Raw genomic sequence first — 21,891 nt, 5'->3', positions numbered from 1 at the left:
TGACCTCGAGGTCTTCTGGAAGGTTCTTAGGACTGGGGGGTGCCTGGATTACACTTTGAGAACTGCTGATTTTGGCTGCAGTGCTGTGGCAAGGGTGCAGGTTTGAGGCCCAGCTCCACTCGCTACGTGCCAGGACGGAGCAGGTAGTGTGGCTGCACAGCAGCACCTGCCCCGGCGGCAGGGAAAGGTTAGATGAGCTGTGTGGTCCAGCTCCCAGAGCTGCCCGGGTGGCAGGGTGAGATGACATGCAAGCTCGAGGCCTGGAGGGAGCTGGGGGCCCCTTCCCACCGCAGGCAGGCAGGGGAGCGGGGGAGCAGGCAGAGTCCGCCAGGCCTAGCGGGGGCATCAGCTTGAGGAGCCCTGTGGGCAGCTGGACAGGGCTGTGGGCAGGTGAGGGCAGGCATCACAGCCGGGACAGTGCCCCTGGGGTGGGGGCTATAGCCTCAGGGCCAAGGCCCAGGTGGGGCACACAGACTAGCGCTCACACCGGGAGGATGGAAGCCCAGCGAGGTGCCCTGCCCGCCATCTCAGGGCTGGTGCTGCTCCGGTCTCCGCGAGGCAGCCCCTGAAGCCAGGGCCTGGGGCGGGGGCTTCAGCCCTCTGCTGGGCTGGTGAATAATTTAGAGCAGGATCTGCCAGGACTTGACTGGCAGCTTCAATCTGCACTTTGGGTGCCTCTAAAAAATTCATGAGTCCTTGAGGCTGCCAGGTCCTGCTGAGCTGGCCGAATCTGATCTGACTCCTGCCTTGTCTCCCCGCGGCTCCCGGCACACTCCCCTCGAGGCAGGAGGCACCTTCCCACCCTGTCCCAGGGTCCGAGGTGGCCCTGGCCATGACAGTCCTGTGTCTGAATAGTGGCTTCAGACCCCAGCGATAGGACCCCAGGGTTTCTCTCTGGGGAGTGACCATCCTTGTGGGTGACTGGGTGTGTCTCCTCCCGGGCTCCCTAGTGTGTCTCTGAGTGAGGCTGTGGGTGTGCTGGATTATGTGCGTGCCCCTGGAGTTTGTACCCAACGTAGGCTGTGCATATCTGTGTGAGTGTGCCCTGGGTGTGGAACGGTGCGTATCTGTGTGTTGCTGTGTGGAGTGTGGGGGAGACTTGGTGGGTGTCCTGGAGCCCTTGGGAGCTGGGGCAGTGAGTGTGTGCATGTGTGTGTATGTGTGTCAGTGCCTGCAGGCGTGTGTTTGTGCATGTGCACACGCACGTGTGTATGTTGGCATGGGTATGCATGTGTATATGCACGTGCATTGTGATGTGTGTGTTTGTGCATGCTCAAGACGGAAAGCATGTGTATGCGCACATGTGCACATGTGTGTGTGCATGTGTGCATGTGAGCATGTATCTTGGCTCCACCTGTGCTGCTGGCTGCCTGGAGTCAGGGCTGAGCTCCTGGGGGGTGTCCGAGGGTGGCTGGACCCCGGCAAGCTGGGCAGCTTTCTCTGTCCTGCAGCCATGCAGGGAGAAGCCAGCCAGGGTGGCTGGACTGCCAGGGATAGGAGCTCCAGGCTGCTCCTGACTCCGCTGGGGTGTGTCAGGGAGGAATGGCCAATGGGGTCTGGAGGAGCTGTGGGGCGCTGGCTCCCTTCCTGGCTCCGCTTGCTGCTCCTGGTGTCGCACTGTGGGGTTGGCTGGGGAGGAGGTGGATAAGGGCTGGGGGAAGCTGTGATGCCCATCAAGGCTGCAGGCGGCGAGAAAAGCTCAGACGTGGATTCGTGGGCTGGGAGCCCAGCCCGGGCCGCTGCCAGCATGGAGGTCCTATCAGCCTCATCACCCCAGGGGCTAGGCCTGGACTGTAGGCTGAGTGGGGCCCTGAGGCAGGGGTGGGGAGGCGCCCAAACTGGGAGGAGATGGGAGGGCATCCAGGGCAGAGTGGGCGGGCCAGGAGTGGTCAGTGGGGTAGGGAGTGTCACGTTCTTTGGGCCATTGCCCTGAAGACGCTTGACAAAGTGGCCCCAGGCCTCTGACAGCCTTCTTGTCCACTGCCAGCACTGTTTCAACTTGGGCCCATGGAGCTGGCTTGGGGTTCTGGGTTCCAGGGCCCAGCTGCCTGGAAAGTGGAGGCAGTGCTGAAGTGAATGGGGAGTCGAGGACACACTGAGAGAGGGAAGAGGGCAGGGAAGAGGGGCCATGCCCCCAGTCCCATGGAGGAGTGTAGAACTTCCCCTTGCATCCCCCAGCCTCTGAGCGAACCGCTCGCCCTGAGAGGGCAGGGCCTGGATGGATGTCCCTTTGGGGTTGGGGTCTGGTTAAATGGCTCTTCCCTGTGCCCAGCTCTCTCGGAGGGCTGCAGCCGCCTCTGCCGGGGGGTGGGGGGGAGGGCTCCTGAGACATTAGGTGCCTTGGTGCCTTCTCTGTTCCCTTTCTTTACTCCGTGTGTCTCCTGACACCCAGCGGCTTCATCTTGAGTGTCAAGGAAGGCAGTGCATGTTGGAAATGCAGTGCACTCAGTTCCAGCCCTGGAATCGAGTCACTTATTTTTACTTTCACGCTTATACAATGCTTATTCATGCTGAGCATTGTGCTAAATGCTTAACAAAGCTCAACCCACTGCACTGTCATAACAAGCCTGCTATGTGCTTATCACTATCTCAACCCCACTGTACACGCTGAGAAACTGAGGCACAGAGAGGCCCAGCAAATTGTCCAAAGTTCCCCATGTGAATTAAGCTGGTAAGCTGTGAAACACAGCGAAGGTCCCACGGTTCTGTGATGGTGTAAAAGTAGCATTCTGTCAAAAGTTGGAAAATAGCAACATGAAGACCTAGGGTTACTTTGTTGAAGGCTGATGATGAGGGCATCCTGTTGCCACTTGGTGAGTGTGGCAACCCTCACACAGACGCCTGCCCACCAAAGCCCTTCCTGGGGGAGCGAGTGTTGCCCTGCTTCCAACATCCCAGACTCCTGCCTCCTTTCCTGTGAAAATTTTCATCCTGTGGCTTGGGTATTCCAAGGAGCTTAAGGGAGAAAATCCATTTGTTTGCACTATTTCATGCTAAGATATGAATGGCTAACATCAAAACATTTGCATTTTAAGAGAAGGCCTAGCTGTCTGCTGTGGGGGTGGGGGAGCTGTTCTGCGCACAGAGGAGGCCTCTACCCACTAGCTGCCAGTAGCTTCTGCCCCTGTCGTGACAACTAAGGACGTCTCCAGACATTTCCAGATGTCCCCTGGGGGACGAAGCCATGCTGGGGAATGGGTCTCATCTAACGGCCTAAAGGGGGTCTCATCTCTGTGGGTGGGCTACTGGGAAAGGATGGGGCATGTCTGAGCTGAGGGGACACACGGATCATTCTCTCTTCAACTGCAGCCACGGGAAGGTGTGTGAGAAATCCAGGAAGAGGGCGTTTCTAAGCTGAGAGCTGCTCGCTGTGGCACCTTCCTGCCGTCTCCCGGACACCACCCCGTGCTGGACGCTGCTCAGGGCACTCTGCTCCTCGACAGGGGCATCAGTTCAGCATCCTGGCAGCCCCACGAGGTGGGAGCCATTTCTCTCCACTTGACCAATGAGGAACCTGGGGCTTTGCAAGGTTCCCTGACCAGCTCAAGGTCGCACAGCTCAGACAAGCCCACAGGGCTCACCTCGGGGCTGTGTCCTGCAGCCAACAACACCCTACCTCCAGCGACCCCGTGGGTGGAGCCTGGTGTTTGCCGGCAGAGCCGTTCATCAGGGGTCACCCCAGCAGAGCCCTTGGTGCTGGCTGGGGGCTCCACCTCGGTCCAGGCTGATGTGTCCCTGGTTTACTGGTCAGAGAGTCCAGCCTTTCTGTCCTATCCCCCTGGCTTAGCATGTGGTCACCTTGTCCTGGGCGAGAGGGTGGGTGGGGGCAGGGACTCTGACAACCCACAGGCTCTGCCCCAGGCTGGACAGCTCTGTCCCAAGCACACTGGACATCTGCCCAAGCAAGCAAGGCATCGAAGTGAGCCTGGGCCGGCAGTGGGCAGGCAGCCAGGGCCCCACTGCCGACAGCCTGTGTGTGGGCAGGGCGGCTGACCGCTCTGCTGGCGGAGAGCCCGTCTCCACGGCACCAAGCTCCAGCTTCCAGCCCACATCTTCCCAGGGTCTACCTTGGCAGCCCCTGAACCACACAAGCCCCAGGCCGGTCATCGGGGGCACACAGTGGCTGGAGGCTCCCGCGATGCCCAATCCTACAACAAAGTGACTGTCATTCATTGAAGGAATGTTGACGAACACCTTCTGTGGACTGGGCGGGGCTGTGAGTGTGTGCACAGGGCTCTGAGTATGTGCAAGGGGCTGTAAGTGTGTGCACAGGCTGTGAGTGTGTGTGCGGGGCTGTGAATGTGTGCAAAGGGTTGTGAGTGTGTGCAGGGCTGTGAGTGTGTGCACGGTGCTGTGAGTGTGTGTATGGGGCTGTGAGTCTGTGCATGGGGCTGTGAGTGTGTGCAGGGCTGTGAGTGTGTGCACGGTGCTGTGAGTGTGTGTATGGGGCTGTGAGTCTGTGCACGGGGCTGAGAGTGTGTGTATGGGGCTGTGAGTGTGTGCACAGGGCTGTGAATGTGTGCACGGGGCTGAGAGTGTGTGTATGGGGCTGAGAGTGTGTGCACGGGCTGTGAGTGTGTGTATGGGGCTGTAAGTGTGTGCACAGGCTGTGAGTGTGTATATGGGGCTGTGAGTCTGTGCACAGGGCTGTGAGTGTGTGCACGGTGCTGTGAGTGTGTATATGGGGCTGTGAGTCTGTGCACAGGGCTGTGAGTGTGTGTATGGGGCTGTGAGTGTGTGTATGGGGCTGTGAGTGTGTGCACAGGCTGTGAGTGTGTGTATGGGGCTGTAAGTGTGTGCACAGGGCTGTGAGTGTGTGCATGGCCCTCCTTGCTGAGCTCCAGGTCTAGTGGGAAGGTGAACAGGAGGCAAATAAATATTACAGTTTCAGATTGTGATGAGGAACCAGAACTGAGAGGGAAGGCAGGGGTCCCACTTCAGGGAAGACTCACCAGCAGGGCCTTCCTGAGAAGATGCACAGGAGCCTCCTGGTGCTAGTGGAGGGAACAGCATTCCTAGCCGAGGGAACAGTACGTGCAAAGGCTCCTTCATCTGCTTGGGGGTCACTGAGGCTGTTGTGTGTAGGGGGTGGGGGTGCGGGCAGGTGGGGTGGTCAGAGAGCTGCAGGGCCAGACCACACAGGTGAAGAGACTAGGAGAGGAAAGCTTTCAGATGTTGTCCTAGTGCCATGGGAGCGTTGCCACGTGGAGATGCTCGGTGGGGCCTGGGTCGCACCTCAGCATCAATGTCTGCGCCGTGGGGCCTGGCTGTTCCTCACGTTTTATCTGCCATGGAATGGGTTGACTGCCAGTTTCTTCATTTGCCCAGAGGTGTGGGAGGGGAGTGTGGCATGGCTCATAGGAAGGCCTGTGGACCAGAAATGACAAAATGCACAACCTCCTGAGCAGCACCCTCGCTGGCTCCTGGAAGCTGGTGCACAGAGAGCCACGCAGGGCTTCCCTTGAGGGCCCACAATCTGCAGACTGATTTCTGCCCTCCAGACACGTCCAGGGCCACCTTCACTGCCCAGCCCGTCTTGGCCATCACAGGTGACCATGGACACCTAGTGTCAGGTGCTATTGGTGGCTGAGAAAGACAAGTCAGCTCCCTCATGCAATTAGCTGCCTTGCCAGAGGCTGGGGAAGCTTGTTGAGAGCTTAGATCCTTTAAAAAGAAAACCCATAAATTAAATTTTTATTGACTTTAGTGTAAGATGTTTTAAAAAAATCAATGCTTTCACATCTTAAATCTTTTCCTCATTTCCTTGCTCCCCATGACCTGGGTAAAGGCGGCCTTCTTCCTCCTCATAGCGGAAAATTCCTTGTGGGGAGGGCTGGGACCTCTGTCTGGTTAGGCACTTCCTGTTCTCCAAATTATAGGATTAGCTCAGCAACAGCCCTGACCCAGGTTAATTGACTGAGAACCTGTCTCTTCTCATTCCCCAAATTAAGTCTTGTCTCCCGGAGGCTGGGTGGAGCTTCTCCTCGGGGCCTCTTCCAGAAGCATCTGTGCGGTGTGGTGGCTGGGGGGGGGGGGGGGGGGGGGCGGGGCTCGTGCCTTTTCTCCTGGGAGAAGACGGGGTAGAGGTGGAACAGGAAACTCTGATTCTCAGCATCTGCCCCCAGTGTCCACGTGGTCCCTGGCCCACGGAAGTTGAGTGTGGCTGAACACCTGGACATGAGAACGTTTGATGTGACCACAGGGTGTCAACAGAGCCTCAGACCCGGGCTGTGTGGAGAGGGCTCCCTCAGCCAACAACAGCTCCGCCACAGGGACGGCATGCACAACTGCTGCTCTCGTCCCTCGGCCGGAACGGACAGCCAGTGGAAGCCTACTTCTTGACTCACTTCCCCTGCGCTCCGACGTCTTCTCTCTGGTCCACTGTCCGCTGTGAAGTCTGTGACTGGAGTCACAACACACCAGGGTTTCGGAGAAGTGGGTTTCCAGGAGATGCCGAGTCCACTTCCGACCCACACCACTGTGGCAAGAGTCACCATGTGGTTCCCAGAAAGGGAACGACCCAGATGGGCTTCGAGTTGGCCTCTGCAACCAGCAGCTTCGATGTCCACTGACCACATTTCGTGGGTACTTCTCCATGCCAGGCTCTGGTGGGACACTGTAGTGGACAAGATGCACACAAAGGCAGGGGATCCAGGCTGGGAAGCAGGCCACAGCCTGTGCAATGAGCCCCCAGGTGCGGAGGGGATGCACAGGCATGCTTCGGAGGGGCGTGTGGGGATTTGTGAGAACCCTGGGCTGGTCTGGGAGACAGTGTGGCCAACCTCGGTTGTGTCAGCTCAATAGTCCATTCTCGGCTGCTTAGTGTAGACAGCGATGTTGGGGACAGGAGGAGGAGGCCATGAGGAGAGGGCAGGAGCAGGGCGCTGGGCTGCGAAGGTTCTGGAGAGTGTTCACTGCTGGAGGTGCTGAAAGGACAGCGCCCAGCTTGGCTGGCCGCTGTGCCAGGCATGGGTCACCCGAGTCCGGTGAGAGCCGTCTCCTCAGGCAGGAGTTGGGCGTCATGTGCATCTGAATTTTTCCACTTCTCTTCTCTGGATCCGTCAGTGCAGTCTTGGCAAAGATGGCTTGAGCCTGAAAGCTTTTCCCATCTATTTTTAAATAAATGGAATTCCTGTCTCTTGCACGAAATTCACCCCAACTGAACGTTTCACCACCTGCTCCATCTGGGCAGCAGGGTGGGGGCACTGGTGGCCAGACTGCTGACAATGCACAGTCCATAGTGTGCGTGACACAAAGTTGAAAACATAAATGGTCAATGAGCCAGCTCACCAAAAGGACACCCAGAACAGAGGAAGCAAGGATTTTTCAGAACTTGATGTAGGATTTGCCTTCCAGAACATCCGAGAGATGTGGCAAAGTGGCTGGTGCAAGAACCATGTGTGGACCGAGAACAGAGGGCTCCAGGACTCACGGGCCACCACCTCTGGAGCAGGTTCCCCTCAGAGGGGCGTCCCTCTCAGCACTGACTCACCCCCCAGGAGACTGTGAAGGCAGCCGTGGCTCCCAAAGGCCTTGGGGATGTGTCCTTCTCTTTCCTAAAAAAGATGAGCAAGTTTGTCTCTCCTCAGTGTCCTGGAATGCCAGAGAGCCCACCTTGCTCCCATCTCAGTGCTCCTGCATCTGCAAAAATGACACCTGGGAATCACTCTGCATTCATCCTCTGTGGACCAGCCCTAACCGTGGCCCGTGTTGCTCTCCCATCACAGCCTGAGAAGGGGCTCCCCAAGGAGGGGTGATGCCAGTGCAGGTGACACCCCATAGTGTGGAGCTTCCCCTTAACAGGAGGAGGTGGCCTGGCCCTTCCAGAGTTTGTGTTTGAGTTGCAGTCCCTTTGCTCGGTCTTCTGAAGAGCGAGAACAAGGGCTACCAGAGGCCAGTGAGCAAAGCCAGCCAGACGCCACCAGCTTGCAGATCCAGCTCCTGAGGGGAATGAAGGTAGGCCCTTCTTTCCTCTGTAGCCCAGACCCCCTCCTCCTCTTGAACTGACCAGGCTGGTGCCTCCTTCTTCATCTGGGCTCGTGGGGGGCACACACTCAGAAAACCTGCAGCCACCTGAGGCTGGTGAGTGTAGCTGATGCCTGGGCATGGAGGCAGGGAGGGGGGCTCAGGAGTGTGGCCCCTGGGACCTACCTGTGTGGAGAGGTGTGTGTGGCATCAGCTGCAGTCCGTCCCCAACATTCCAGACGACTCACAAATTAGCACTGTGCCTGCATTGACTATTGTGTTTTCTGCCCAACTAAAATAAATAAATAAACACGCCACATGGCCACTAGCTTTGGAAACCAAAAGGTGGGCAGCACAGCTGAACCGGCACCGGGGGGCGTGCTCTGTTATGAGCCGATTACCAAGGAGGACAGCGCCAACTCCCGTACAGGGTCCTTCCCCTGGTGGAGCCCAGGGTGCCAGGCAGCTGCTGGAAGAGGCCGGACAGAGTCCACAGAGGCGCCTGCAGCCCCACCATCCCAGCTGTGGAGCGGGAGGCTCCAGCGGGGGCCTGGTGGGGAGCTGAGAGCGCCAAGTGTGCAAGGGCCCCTCTTCGGCCTCCCAGCAGCAGGTCCTAGAGGCCCCCCAGGACATCCATGGCTCCCTGGCTAAAATAGCCCACCTCTGCCCACTCCCTCCCCAGGGGACACCCTGCCGTCTGTGTCCAGAGCCTGCCCTCCTTTGTTCTGGACTGTAGCACCAGCGTCCCCACCCGCCTCAGGCCTCTGTCTTGCCCTGGGGTCCACCCTCCCCCCTCTTCCCCTTCTGGGCTCTGCAGAATGAAGTCCAGGCCTCTTGGGGGGGCTTCCAGGGTGAGCCTCTCTGGCCGTCCTTGCCCCTCTCATGCCTCTGCAGCCTCCCTTGCCCCTGCGGCCTCCCTTGCACACTCCTTCTCCAAGGCCCAGTGCAGGCCACCTCCTCGATAGTCTCCCCAGACACCTTCCTGGACACCCTGGAAACCCAGGTTTTGGGGGCCTCATGCCTGGTCCCCCCGAGGCCAAGAGCATAAGGTCCACCCGGGCTGGGCCACACAATGAAGAGCCGGCAAGAACCGTAACCTCTCCCCGCTCTGAGGTGTCCAGTCCTGGGGCCCAGCTAGTAGGAATCCAACCAGTCGCGCGCTCGGACCTCTTTGGGATCCCAGGGAGAGCCGGGGGCCGCTGGGGCGGTGCGCTTGCCGGGTCCTGCCCACCTCAGAAGTGACCAGGGGACCGGGTTCCCTCGTCAGGGCACACGTGGCAGGCGGAGCTCGAACGGGTCTGCCCGGGCAGCGGGACGCCTAGCCCAGCCGGGTCCTTGCCTCCTCTCGCTCCTTCCCCTCCCCTCCCCTCCCCTCCGGCGGCCTGCGCGGCGTCGCAGGGGTTAACGGGGGGCGGGGCGAGGCGGCAGGCGGAGCCGGCGCGGCCTCGGGCCAGGCGCTGAGGCGCGCGCGGAGCGAGGTGGCCGCAGCGTCCCCGCGCGCGGCCCGGGCCTGGCAGGAGCGCGGAGCCGCCGCCGCCGCCGCCGCTGCTGCCGCCACGGCCATGCGGCTCCCGGGCCGGGGGCCTGGGCTCGGGCCCGCGCCGCCCCCCGCGCGCCGCCTCCGCTGAGCCCGCGCCCGCCCGGGCGCCGCCCGGCACCATGGTGCAGAAGTCGCGCAACGGCGGCGTGTACCCCGGCCCGAGCGGGGAGAAGAAGCTCAAGGTGGGCTTCGTGGGGCTGGACCCCGGCGCGCCCGACTCCACCCGGGACGGCGCTCTGCTCATCGCCGGCTCCGAGGCCCCCAAACGCGGCAGCATCTTGAGCAAGCCGCGCGCGGGGGGCGCGGGCGCCGGGAAGCCCCCCAAGCGCAACGCCTTCTACCGCAAGCTGCAGAATTTCCTTTACAACGTGCTGGAGCGGCCGCGCGGCTGGGCGTTCATCTACCACGCCTACGTGTGAGTGCCCACCCGCGGGCGGCTGCGCGGGGGTCGCGGGGCACGGCCGGATACCCGATCGGCCGTGAAGGCCCGCGGGCGCACAGCTGCGGGCGATGAGGGGTCCCTGTGTGTATGTCCGAGCGCTCGCGTCGGTCACACCGTCTGCGTGGGGTCCGAGTCGGAGGACTGCGTCCTCTGGCTAAAGCGAAGGGCGGAGGTTGGAGAGAGATTTCGGAGAGATCGGGCAGAAGGGAGTTCTGGGGTCCGGGAGTTCAGGTCGTGGCGGGGGCGCCCGTTCCCCTCCCCCGCCGGCGGCCTGGCTGGGTTGCATCAGCCCCTCCCCCGCAGGATGGGGAGATGTGCGGGCGCCCCAGCCTCCCCTCCTCAGCCCGAGAGGCCCCTCCCCAAGGCCGCTGCATCGAACAAAGGGCCGGCCAGGGAGGAGGGCGGCGCTGCCGGTCCTGCCACTGGATCTGGACCCCTGTAGTTTGGGCTCCCCCAAGGAAGGGGAGACTTCCTACCCTTCCCCTTCTCTCCAAGCCACTCACTCTCCATCTGGGCTGAGCTTCTGGGTTGCTGAAATGGGGGAGGGTCCTAATGTTTCTCCCCTCCCCCAGCCTCAGCTGAGGGCAGTGATGTTCTGCCCGTGGTGCCTGCACCCATCCCTGGCTGCCTTCGTGCCCCCGCTCTCCCCTCCACCCAGCACAGCCCTGACCCCTCTCTGCAGCTGCTAGCTGGAGGAGCAGGTGTGTGCGTGGTGCCCCTGGTGCACGTTCTGGGCTCTGGACTCCCTCCCTATTAGAGGGGACACCCAGGAGGAGGGGTGCCACGGTCCTGGGCCCACCAGCCCTGGCTCTAGAAGGGGCTGTTGGTCTCCCTAGGCCTGGTGTTCCCAGAACTCCTGGTCCCTGGGGAAGGGCAGTGGCCTTGGCCTGGTGGTGTGTGCACATGGGTATTTGTGTGGGTATTTGTGCAGAGTCGTGTGTGTGCGTGTGCATGTGCAGCCTCTGAGCATACAGGCGCTCTCTCCCATTCCAGCTAGACCGGGACCAGGACTCGGCCATTTTGTATGAAAGAGGCATTTTGGGATGGGCATGAGGGGCGGATTCTGGGAAACCGTCTCTGACCAAGGACCTACCTGGATGGAGGGACATGTGTGCCCTGAGTGTGCCCGTGTGCCATGAGTGTGCGCTCTGGACGGACCCTCCGTGGGATGAGGGAGAAGACCCCGGGAGGGAAATGCCAGGCTGCTGGCGGGGAGGGTGTCCTGAGGGGAGATCACAGCCCTGGGGGGCGGGGGGCCCTGGGCCCTGTCCCCAGCCTCCGCGCTGAGCCACTCTGGGAGTCCCGAGAGGCAGGGGCTTCCCTGGCGCGGTGAGAGTCACCCCCACCCGCCCCAGAGGGACGGCTCTGGCTCTTCCAGGGCAGGAGTGCTCTCAGAGCTGTTTGTGCTTGGAAGAACCCCGTGTCTCCTCACCAATGGCCCCCCACCCCCGCCTCCCTCCCCCCTGGCTGGGGGATGAGGGGGCTCCCAGGGGGGCTGGCTCTGGTCAGCCAGGTCCTGGCCTCAGGTGACCTCTGGTACGTGGACAGAGTCTGCCCCTCAGTCCAGCGGCTGGGCCCCCTAGTCTGACCCGTAGTGTGCCTGCCAGAGGGTTCTGTGCTTTGGGCACGAATGTCCCCTGGCTGGCAGCATTTCCCTGGGGTCCCCGCTGTGTGGCCCCGTCCCAGCCCTGAGTGGCCTTTCCCTGCCTGGGCCTGAAGTGCTCAGCCCTCTGTGCCTCCTGCCTCCTGAAGCTGCAGTGTCCAGCCCCGGAAGCGGAGTTTGGGGAGCCCCGGTATGGCTGCTGCTCTGGCGGGTACGGGGTCTGTGCCATCTCCACCTTGGAGACCCCTGAGTCAGGACAGGCGGGCCACAGCGTGGAACCTTAGAGGTGTCGCCCCACCCCTTCAGCCTGCTAAGGATCCTCCACCCAGGGCACGGGGCTTCCGTGAGCACCCTTAGCCCTCAGCTCACCAGCTGAGGGGCTCAAACTTGGGGAAGGCAGCCCCACTAGCAGGCGGGTCTCTTCCGGGGAGTGGGGTACGCAGGAGGGGGCAATGGTTAAGAGCAGGGTCTGTGGCCACTGTTGGGTTAGGCACGTGAGCCTCGTCACAGGAGCTCTGCAGGCCTCAGTTTCCCGTCAGGAAGGTGTGCACAGCTGCTCCTTGCCCCCAGAGCGTTGTGCACATGAACTTGTGGGCATCTGCTCCCCCAGGGCTGGCCAGGGGGCTCTCCCCGAAGGTGACACTTCTCCAAGCTGCTGACGTTGCTCATCGCCCTTCCCCCAGGTCCCCAGCAGAACTCTCCTTGGGGCCTGGCCCCACCCTGACTCGGGGGGCCTTTCCTGCCCCTGTACTGGGCTCCTTCCCGAGGCCTGCATTTCCAGAGGGCTTGGCCGCCCCTGTGCATGGACTGGCCCATGTTTGTGCATCATTTTGTTTGTCGATTCATTAATTAAATGAAGTTGAGGCCGCTTCTCCCCTCTGGGTGCTGAGTTGGGCCTGGGGAAGCCGGCAGGGGGCAGGGACAAGGCCCTGGGGCTGGCAGGCCTGCTGCTGCAGCCCATCCTGGCTGGAAACGAATCCTCGGGTCTGGGGCTGCCCTGAGCCCTCCTGGACCACCTTTCTTCTACTTGTTGCCGCCAAAGCCTGGCTTCTGGAAGGCGGAGGTGTGCCAGCCCCTCTGGGTGTCCCTGCGGATCCTGGAGGCAGCTGCTGTCAGAGGGGAGGGAGGCGGTCTCCCTGTGGCCCCCGGGCTTGGTGGGCATCAGATCAGGTGCCCCCTGCCCTCTGTGGGAAGGGCCTTCTCTGCAGATGTGCCTCTGGGCGTGGAGCCATGGCCATCACCCCCTCCGCCTGTGAGCGGCTCCAGAAGCACTTCTGGAGACAGGGGGCTTCCCTGAGTCAGGAGGGATCTGAGACCAGCCGAGATGTGGGCCCGCCTGGGCAGAAACAGCTCGGACCCGCTCCTCCCAACCCTGAGCTGGGAGGGTCCCTTCCTTTGCCCGCAGGTGGATGGAGAGCAGCCCTGGTGGGCAGACCACACTCTGCGTGGCTGCTCACCCAGGCTGGGCGGGCGGCTCCGGGTGGTGCGTGGACCCAGGGAGGAGCCGCCTGGGGCCTGGATGGGTTTCTGGGTGGGCAGGCTGAGTTTGGACGGCTCCCACCGGTGCTGTCAGCAGTGGGTGGGGCCCTGTGGCGAGGAGCTGGGCCGAGTGGGGTGAGGAAGGAGTGCAGCTGAGCCGCAGGCAGCTGTGTAGACCCTCCCCACCGCTGCCTACCCTCACAGCTCGGGCAGGGCTCAGGGTTCAGAGGTCTGTGTGACCCTAGAGCAGAAGTCTCTGTGCATGAGAGGATTTTCTAGGTACGAGGTCTAGAGTTTCCACGAGATTCTCAGAGGGGGTGTGAGCCGCAGAAAAGACCCCAAACCGCCATTGCAGGGATGTGTCTGGGCAAAGGGGGCTGGTGGGGTTGCTTGTCTGCCTCAGGGAAGCCTGTGGGGGGAGTCCTTTGAGAGCCTGGGTGAGAGGTGTCAGCCCACCCCTGTGTTGGATGGGAGCCAGAGTTACTCCATCACGGGGACGTCTCTTCTGCGTGATCTCTGCTGCTCAAGGCAGGAGTGGGAAAGGGAAGTGCACTTAGCATGCACCTGCTGTGTGCTGGTCTCCGTGTTTCCCGCTTGAGCCGGTGAGAGGCTCGTGTTGCCTTGCTTTCGCTGGTGGGGTTGAGTGAGCTCCAGAGTTGTCCTCTCCAGCCAGAACGGGGTCTCTGTGGGGGCTGGGGGTGCAGCTGCTTGACCTCTCCAGTGTCTGAGAGCTGCTCTGAGTTGCCAGGATGAGGCTGCGTTTGGAAGAGGCCTGACTGAAAATGCCGTGAGGTGGGGGTGGGGTGGGGGTGGGTGGCAGGGCCTGCTGACAGCCTCGCTTTGTGAGTTGTTTTCCCTCCGGCTGGGCCAGCCAGCCCTCGGTCCTCGGGCAGCATCCAGTGCGCCTTCAGAGACCTCAATGTTCTGGGGCTTGTGGCTGGGGCTGCAGCCCGGCCTTGTTTCCTGTTTCACAGCAGGGGGCTGGGGTCCAGGGCCTTAGGGCCCTGCTACAGTCCCTGTGGCCTCAGATAACCCAGGTGGGGTCATGCTTTCAGTCACCCGCAGGCCGGCTGCCGCCCCCTCTCTCCGCCCTGGCCTGCCTGCCTTTGAGGGGCAAGTGCGGCTGGGGGAAGTGCCCGCAGTCCCATCTCTGGAGGTTTCCGGGGAGGCTGGGGTCTGAATGGCCATATTCTCCACTTCTTCTAAGCCCTGGACCTCCCGACAGTCCTGAGGAGGATGTTCTCTGATTGAAGAGGTGGGAAATCTTACAGAAATTTCACAAAAGGTAAAAAGGCCAGGGGTGGGGGGGGCTGTGGTTTCCAGGGAAACACGGGCTCATCAGACTTATCCTCAGGCCTCCGGGCAGGACTTCTCACCCCCACCAGACAACTTAAAGTGAAATTACTCTGTGACAACGAGCTCCTTCTTAATCACTCTGTCTCGTTACACTGTGGAGTAAATCTGCACGGACACTCTGTGTCTAGGTAGCGGGGGGAGGGGTGGTGGGGGGCATGCTTGGCCCTGACAGGTTCACGGACTGCAGCAGGGGACACCTCGGTCCTATTAGAAATCGGTACAAGTCAGGGCTGGCCCCGGGGCCGAGTGGTTAAATTTGCGCGCTCTGCTTTGGCGGCCCAGGGTTTCACCAGTTTGGGTCCTGGGCACAGACATGGCATCGCTCATCAGGCCACGCTGAGGCAGTGGCCCACATGCTACAACTAGAAGGACCTACAACTAAAATATGCAGCCATGTACTGGGGGGCTTTGCGGAGAAGAAGGCAAAAAAAAAGGAAAAAGAAACACTAAGAAGAAAAATAGAAATTGGTACAAGTCAGATACTCAGCCTGGTCTCGACGGAACGTCAGGAGGACTGGGCTCTGCTGGCTGGGCCTGCAGGGCCTTCGACGTGAGTGCTGCTGTGCGTGAGGGTCCTCGGAGCCCACCTCACAGTGGGAGGCCCCACTCCAGTTCTGAACATGCTCACGCCCTGGAATGTTTCTGAAGAAGCCGGACACTTAGGCTGCGTCCAGGGGTGGGTTGAGGTTTTCCCAGTTTTTCTTCGTCCCGCAGGTTGCTAGTCTCTGCGCACCTGCCTGTCTGCCCTGCAGGCCCAGCACATCTGTGCATCGCAACAGGCAGCATGATATGCCACATCCCTGCTGGTTAGAGCTGCCGGGCTGGTCTCCCCTCTCCAGGGCTTGGCATTCCCGACGCCCTGCAGAAGGAGTGGGGTCCAGAGTGCTGAGAGCCCCTGGGTGCATCGCGTGGAGGCCTGACCACAGGGTGTGGGGTTTGGGGAGGTGGAGACCATGCGGAGGATGCAAACTTCGTGCAGAAGGAGGGGTCAGACATGCAGCTCATATTCTGGGCCCCCAGAGCGTCCATGTGAGGTTGAGTGGGTGGCTCCGGCTGTGAAAGTCTCAGGACCGCAGGTGGCCCTGGGCTGGAGGCTGCTGTCCCTTCGAGAGGCAACGCTTATGAGGGAAGTTGGTGTGTGTCCCATTTCTTGTTATTACCAACAGTGCTGCCGGAGTTTCCTGGCAGGTGGGTCATTTTAAATATTGGCGAGTCTAGAGGTGGGCTCCGTCCTCGGTGGAGATCGCGGTGTGTTGCTAGCCGACATCGCCTGGCTGCCCCACTGAGGCCGTGCGGCCGTGATTCCACCCTCGTTAGGTGTGTTCCTTGAATGGTTCGCTGCATGTGGTGTGAGTTTATGACCCATGAAGACAGTTCAGGGGGCACGTTTGGGACAGACAGTGAGTGGTGGGCACTGCGGGCTCTTGGGGCAGCCCGATGCCCATCTCCTTGTCTGTGACGTGGGTTGACTGCTCTGTGCCTACCTCCTGTGAATCATGCACACGGTGCTTCGTGCCTGTGACGTCCACGAAGCTTGTAGCCGTCGTTGTTATGTCCCCATGACTGTGGGTCAGCAGAGGGAAAGACCTCGTCCTGAATGGAGAGTGGAGGGCCAGGTGGATGAAGGTCAGCTTGTCCTGGGCAACACCCTTGGCCATCTACCCCTCAGCCCGACCTTGGCAAGTTCTCACCCCCCTCGGACAGTGGCTGGGCCTGGTGAGGAGGTCTGGGGCTGCAGTTAGTGAGGCCGCGCGTTTCAGCATGAGGCCCTGGTCTGACGCTTCAGACTCGCGCTTTGTGTTTATCCAGAATGTTGGCCGTCTCCCTAAAGAGAGCTCGCTCTGCAGCTGCCCGGGTCCTGGGAGATGTTCACGTCTGAATGACACCCGTTCCCGGTATCCTGAGGCCACCAGCACGGAGACAAGACCAGTTTTGGCTTGAAAAACACCATTGCAGGCAGATTGTACCAATGGACCCCTAGACCGTACAGAACCCCCCCAGGGACACCAGGTTTGCACACAGCCTGCGTCCTGATGAGCCCTCCACTCTTCTGGTCTAAGTCCTCTGGTGACTTAGCTCCATGTGGGCCTCGGGGTCGAGCTCACCCTCAGATGCGGGACCCCGGAGCATGGGAGACTCTGGCCAAGCACGGCTGCTCTCTCCTGCAAGGTGGGAGGTCCGCTGTGCTTTCTGACAACGCTTTGCTGACAGCTCCCACAGCCTCTCATAACGGCACCTCGTGTGTGGCGAGGCCCCGGCTGGCGCCCGAGGAGGAAGTGCGCCTTCCTGTGATGGCTGCGTGGCACCTGTCCAACCCGCCCGACAAAGCCAGAGTAGCTTAGTAGGATCTGAGGCAGGAGGAAGAGGAACGTGCAGCCTCAAGGTTGTCCCCAGAGAACGTCGTCTTCGTGCTGTGGAGAGGGTTTTGAGGAAGCAGCAGTGGTTTGGACGTGCCTCAGGTTTGCCCTGCCCCGGCCCCCTCCAGTGCCCAGCCTTCCCTTCGGCTCAGTGCCGCTCTGTGCTGACATGCTCTCTGCAGGGGCTGGTGGCAGAGCAGCGAACCCGCAGAACGAACCCGCAGAACGAGTTTGTGGTCCTGAACTTGTTCTCGGCTAGGTGGGTGCACGCAGGAGAGGATCAATGGCAGAAATGACTGTTTCTAGAGCCTCTGTTCCTCATGTGAATTAAGATAGCCATGGCCCCAGGGTTGGAGGGGAGATCACCGAAGGCTGTTCAGCAAACGGGCTGGTCTGGAGTTAGGCAGAGGGAGGGTGGAGTTTCTGTTTGAAGCTGGGAGGGACCCTGCTTTTAATTCACCCAGAAGGATATAGGGCTGAAGCCCTTGAGGGTCCTGGTGCCCCTGGATGGAAGCGCTCTGGATGCACTGGGACCTGCATTCCAGACGCTCTGCTGGACCCAAGGCCTCACTGTGGGAGCTGTAGGGTCTGCGTGTCCAGAGGAATAAGGTGCTTCTAAAATGATTTGCCTTAGTTTGTGTAGTTTTCTCTGCAACCCATTCAAAGAGTCGGCTCGCTGGGCGTGCAAGGCTTGCTTGGTGCCAGGAGCCGTGGGGAGGGGGCTGGGGCCTTGTTGTGGGCAAGGAGGGGCCCCTCCTGGTGGTCACACCGAGGAGCACAGCCTGCAGATCTGAATGCTGATTAAGGAGCCTCTTGTTTCTAAAGCAGCCCTCACCAGCCCTGCTGAGCCCCCTCACTGGCTGGGTGGCCCCTTTCCCAGTGGGAAAGCAGAGGGAGTGCCAGGAAAGGCAGGGACGCAGGTCCCATGCGGGGTCACAGTGTCGAAGGTAATGCTTCCGCCTGTAAAGCAGGCCTGGGCTCTCGTGGGGGTGGGATTCGGTCACAGTGTGTGTGGGGAGGTCTCTCCAAGGGGGTTTCCTAACCCTTGGACGTGTGTTCCTGAGAGAACAGGTGCAAGTGCCCCGTCTCTGGGACAATGCACGTCGAGCGAAAGCAGGGATGGCGGCAAGATTCCTCAGGCGCTTCACACGCCTGTCGTCATCCTGCCCAGATGCTGAGGCGAGGGGCACAGTAATGGACCCAAGGCCACGTGCTGGTCAGGGCCGCCAGGATTTGGGCCCGCAGGCTCTGAGCTGCAGGAGCCACGGCCTTCTCCACGTGTGCAGCGAGGAGACCGCAGGCTGGGGGAGGTAACCTGCCTATGAGGCCCTGGCTTCTCTCCGGCCGCCAGCTGCCCAGAGCCTCGGTTCCACTGCCCAGAGCAGCTGGGGCTGGCCAAAAGGAGGGGATGCCGGGCGAGCAGGACCCTCCTTTTCTGGCAGCTCCTTGAGAGGCCGTGATGGTTGGGGGCTGTGGCCACTCCACTTGGGGAAGTGGGAGGGTGGGTGTGTTCCAGGCGGCCGGCCCTGAGTCTGACCTTCGTCTCCAGGACGTGCTCCCGAGTGGAGTGCGCTGGTCTCTACTAGTTACCTGGCTGGAGTAAAATTAGGTCTTTGATGTTTTTGGATTTCTCGGAATAATTTTGTAAATGTACCAAACAGCGTTTGTTCCAGAAAGTCTTAAATGGAGTCGTTGGAAACGCGGTGTCTCCAGAGATCCTTTATCATCTGTGACGGCGGCAGGTGGCCGCTCCCAGTGGGTGTACGGTGCCGAGTGAGCCTGGCCGGCGGGGAGAGTCCTTCTAGATTGTTCCTGGCTGTCTGCAGAGTGCGGCTGTCCCCTGCCCAGGCCTGTCCCGCCTCCCCGTCCCGTCCGGCCTGCTCCTTCTCCTCATGGAGCCTCGGTCTTGACCTAACTAGAGAGCTTAGAACTTTTGAGTTTGCTTTCCCATTTAGGCTTGGAAAAAGTGTTTGAAGGTTCGTAGGAGGAAAAGACCAACTTTGGGATCTCAGGTTTTGGGGGAGGTGTTGAAAAGCTTCTGGAAGCACAGAAGCCCGTTCACCAGAAGGGGTGTGGAAGTGAGAGGAGCCAGGCGAGAGCTGGGCTGGTCGGCTCTGCTTCCTGGGCAGGGTCCTGCCCGGGCCCATCGGTGGACAGGTCACCACAGGAACCTGCTGGGTCCGTGGGGGTTTGGAAGTTTGTTCCCTCCCAGAGATGGAGCCTCGGTGAGGGCTGTGCTGGCAGCACCGGTTGGTGTGTTCCAGCAGGAGGGCAGGGCCCGCTGGGTTTCACCCCGTGGCAGCACGGGAGGCAGAGCATTTCCCAGCTTCCCCCAGCACCGGGTGGGAGGCCGGCCAGCTGGGTTTCCCTGGGTGGGCAGGGGCCCCGGGGCAGGGGCGCTGGCCGTGGTGCTGACTGTGAGCCCGTCAGGCCAGGCCCATGGAGCGTGGGGGGCTTGGCCCACCACTGGCTGACGCTGGGGAAGGTGCCGGGCTTGGGGGGGTGGGGCGGAGACACAAGAGCAACACCACTCCTGCCTGCCACTTGCTTCCATCTCAGTGCTTGCCGGATTCTTTCCTCCCCAGTTAGCATTCTTGCCAGCGTTTCCAAGATGGTCCTCTCCCACATGTGCCGTTTAATTATCCCAGAGCTGAATTAATATCATGTGGATGGAAATCAAGTGTTCTGACCCAGACAGTGGGCAGACAGCGCTGCGCTGTCTGAGCGAGGGGGCCTCATAACACTTGGTTATGGTGTGCTATCTTTTCTGATTACAAAAATAGTACATGTCCATCGTAGGAAATTGGGAAGGTGCTGAAAAGCATAGGAAGCACATTTGTCTTTCCTGGTTTATTTTCAAGCCCCTGTGCCCATCTTTGCATTTCTTAGACAAGATAGGATTCAGACTCTAATCCTTTTTGTGTTAATGGTGTGTTGTGGGATTTCCTCGTGGAATTAGATGTGCCTGCCTGTGGTGAGCGCTGGGCTTTGTCTGCTCGTAGGGGCTCCCGGTGCTCCCTGGGCCAGGAGACAAGGAGGCCCTGTCTCTGGGTCGCCCTCACCCTGTGCCCTCCTGGTCTCAGTGGCTTGGGGAGGAGATAACGGCCATGGGTGCTGGCCTGGAGAAGGGACCTGAGCGAGCACACGCCTGGTGGCCACCCCAGGGGTCAGGACCAGGGCCGGCCCGGGAGAGGGCGTGTTGAATCGAGGTCCTGCCTGTGGGTGAGCCCTCTGTCACTGGAGGTGTGCTACTGGAGGCTGAGAGAACACTCCCTAGTGACGGTTTTGAGGGACCAGTCTGCCAGAGTGTTGAGTGATGGGAGCAGGGGGTGGGCCAGCCTGAGAGCCGGGTGGAGGGTCTGCAGAAAGAGTCTGGGGGAGACTGGCATCGGGGGGCAGCAGGGTCGGGAGGAGGGTCTGCGAGGGGCCCTGGGTCAGGAGAGCCATTGTTGGGGTGCCCTCAGCCCCTGTGATGGGGCTCCTGTGCCCACGAAGGGGACGAGGAATGCCACGGGGGGAGAATGTGATCCAAGCTGAGCCCCTGGTTGAGGGAGAGAAGACCGCCTTCTCTACAGCTGACGTCTGCTCAGCGAATCACAGGCTGTGCTCCCCACGTCCTGATCCCAGAGCCCGTGCCCACAGCAGCGCCACCCCTCCACCTCCCAAGACCGCGTGGGCTTCCACGGGCCGCAGCCGAGGGCGCAGCAGGTGGGGGATGTGAGACCCACAAGGACAGGAGTCAGCTGTGACTCAGGCCAGCTCCTCGGGCACAGGGGCGCTCAAAGGACTCAGAGGTGCTGCAGTTGGGGGCACATGTGGCCGGGGAGCTTGGGATGGGCAGGCCCGGGGCGCCCAGAGTGAGCCGGGGCTGGGGGGAGACAGAGGCTCACAAGACAGGGCCCAGTGTCAACCATGGAAGAAAACACATTCTGGAAGAGGAGCCCCCCAGCTCACTAAATCAGGAGCGAGTCTCTGCCCTCCCTGTGGGTGCAAACACGTGTGTGGATGTTCAAGCTTCACAGGACGAGGTTGGGGCCCGTTCTGCGCTGCCCCCGGCCTTGGAGCAGGTGTCCTTCCTCTGGTGACGGGGATGGGTTTCCAGCAGGGCTGGGACGTCTGGAGGGAACAGTGTGTGTGTGGGCGTTTGGCTCTCCCACCCAAATCTGTCCTGTCACAGAAGGAAACTGAGGCACAGCTGGGGAGGGCACTGCCCGGCACAGAGCTGCCAATGGATGGGCAGATCAGGGGGTTTAGCCGCCGCTTCAGACCTCGACAACTGGCTTTGTTTCTTTTCTTTAATTGAGGTGAAACTCACAGAACACGCAGTTAGTTATTTTACAGTGAATGCGTCAGTGATGTTTGGTGTGTTCACAATGAGGGGTGACCACTGGCTCTCTCTAGTTTCAAAGCTTTTTTTTGGTGGGGAGGAAGATTCGCCCCGAGCTAACGTCTGTTACAGTCTTCCTCTGTTTTGTATGTGTGATGCCACCACAGCATGGCTTGTGAACCATGTGTAGGTCCATGCCTGGGATCCGAACCCGTGAACCCTGGGCTGCCAAAGTGGAGCGCATGAACTTAACCACTGTGCCTCCATGCCAGCCCCAGTCAAAGCTTTTCTGTCATCCGAGCCCTGTCAGCCCCTGTTTCCCCTCCGCCAGCCCCTGGGGCAGGTTTGCAGGTTCTGGACATTTCACGTAAGTGGGATCACGCAGTACGTGGGCTTTTGTGTTTGGGTTCTTTTTCTGAGTGTCGTGTTGTTAAGATTCGTGCAGGTTGTCACGTGACTCAGTGTACACTCCTTTTTAAGGCTGAATGATATTCCACCGTGTGGATGGGCCTGGTTATCTACCCATCGTCTGCTGACGAGACTGGGCTGTCTCCACCTCGAGGCTGCTGTGCATGGCGCTGCTGTGGACACTCATGCACGAGCCTCTGTTTGGATGCATGCTGTCATTTCTCATGGAGTGTGGCCCTGTTTTTAATGAGCTTTGTTCGCCCCATCGTGGGCTCACATGTGGCAGGCCCCTGGGTGGCCATGCTCCTCCTGCTCTCAGGACCCACGTTGTGCCTCTGGATGCCCTCTGGGTCCCCCCAGGACACAGGTCTCCTGTCCAGGGCCCCTTCTTGACCCCTTGCTCTGGCCCATCTG

The 21,891-nt window shown here is 60.6% G+C and overlaps 1 protein-coding gene across 12 annotated transcripts in view; it reads left to right on the top strand.

Moving 5' to 3' along the window:
* The first annotated feature begins 9,476 nt into the window (after positions 1-9,476).
* The window catches only part of KCNQ2 (potassium voltage-gated channel subfamily Q member 2), a 64,587-nt gene continuing 52,172 nt past the window's right edge, over positions 9,477-21,891 (top strand). For all 12 annotated transcript variants that reach the window (XM_070247522.1, XM_070247523.1, XM_023626925.2 and 9 more), the window contains exon 1: positions 9,477-9,920. In XM_070247522.1, coding sequence (XP_070103623.1) covers positions 9,625-9,920 — 296 coding nt within the window. In that variant the 5' untranslated portion in view covers positions 9,477-9,624. The remainder of the gene's footprint in view (positions 9,921-21,891) is intronic.

Source organism: Equus caballus, chromosome 22 (assembly GCF_041296265.1).
Source record: "Equus caballus isolate H_3958 breed thoroughbred chromosome 22, TB-T2T, whole genome shotgun sequence".
NCBI classification, from domain to species: domain Eukaryota; kingdom Metazoa; phylum Chordata; class Mammalia; order Perissodactyla; family Equidae; genus Equus; species Equus caballus.
The sequence above is the reverse complement of the archived record's forward strand: the minus strand, read 5'-3'. Positions and strand labels throughout refer to the sequence as shown.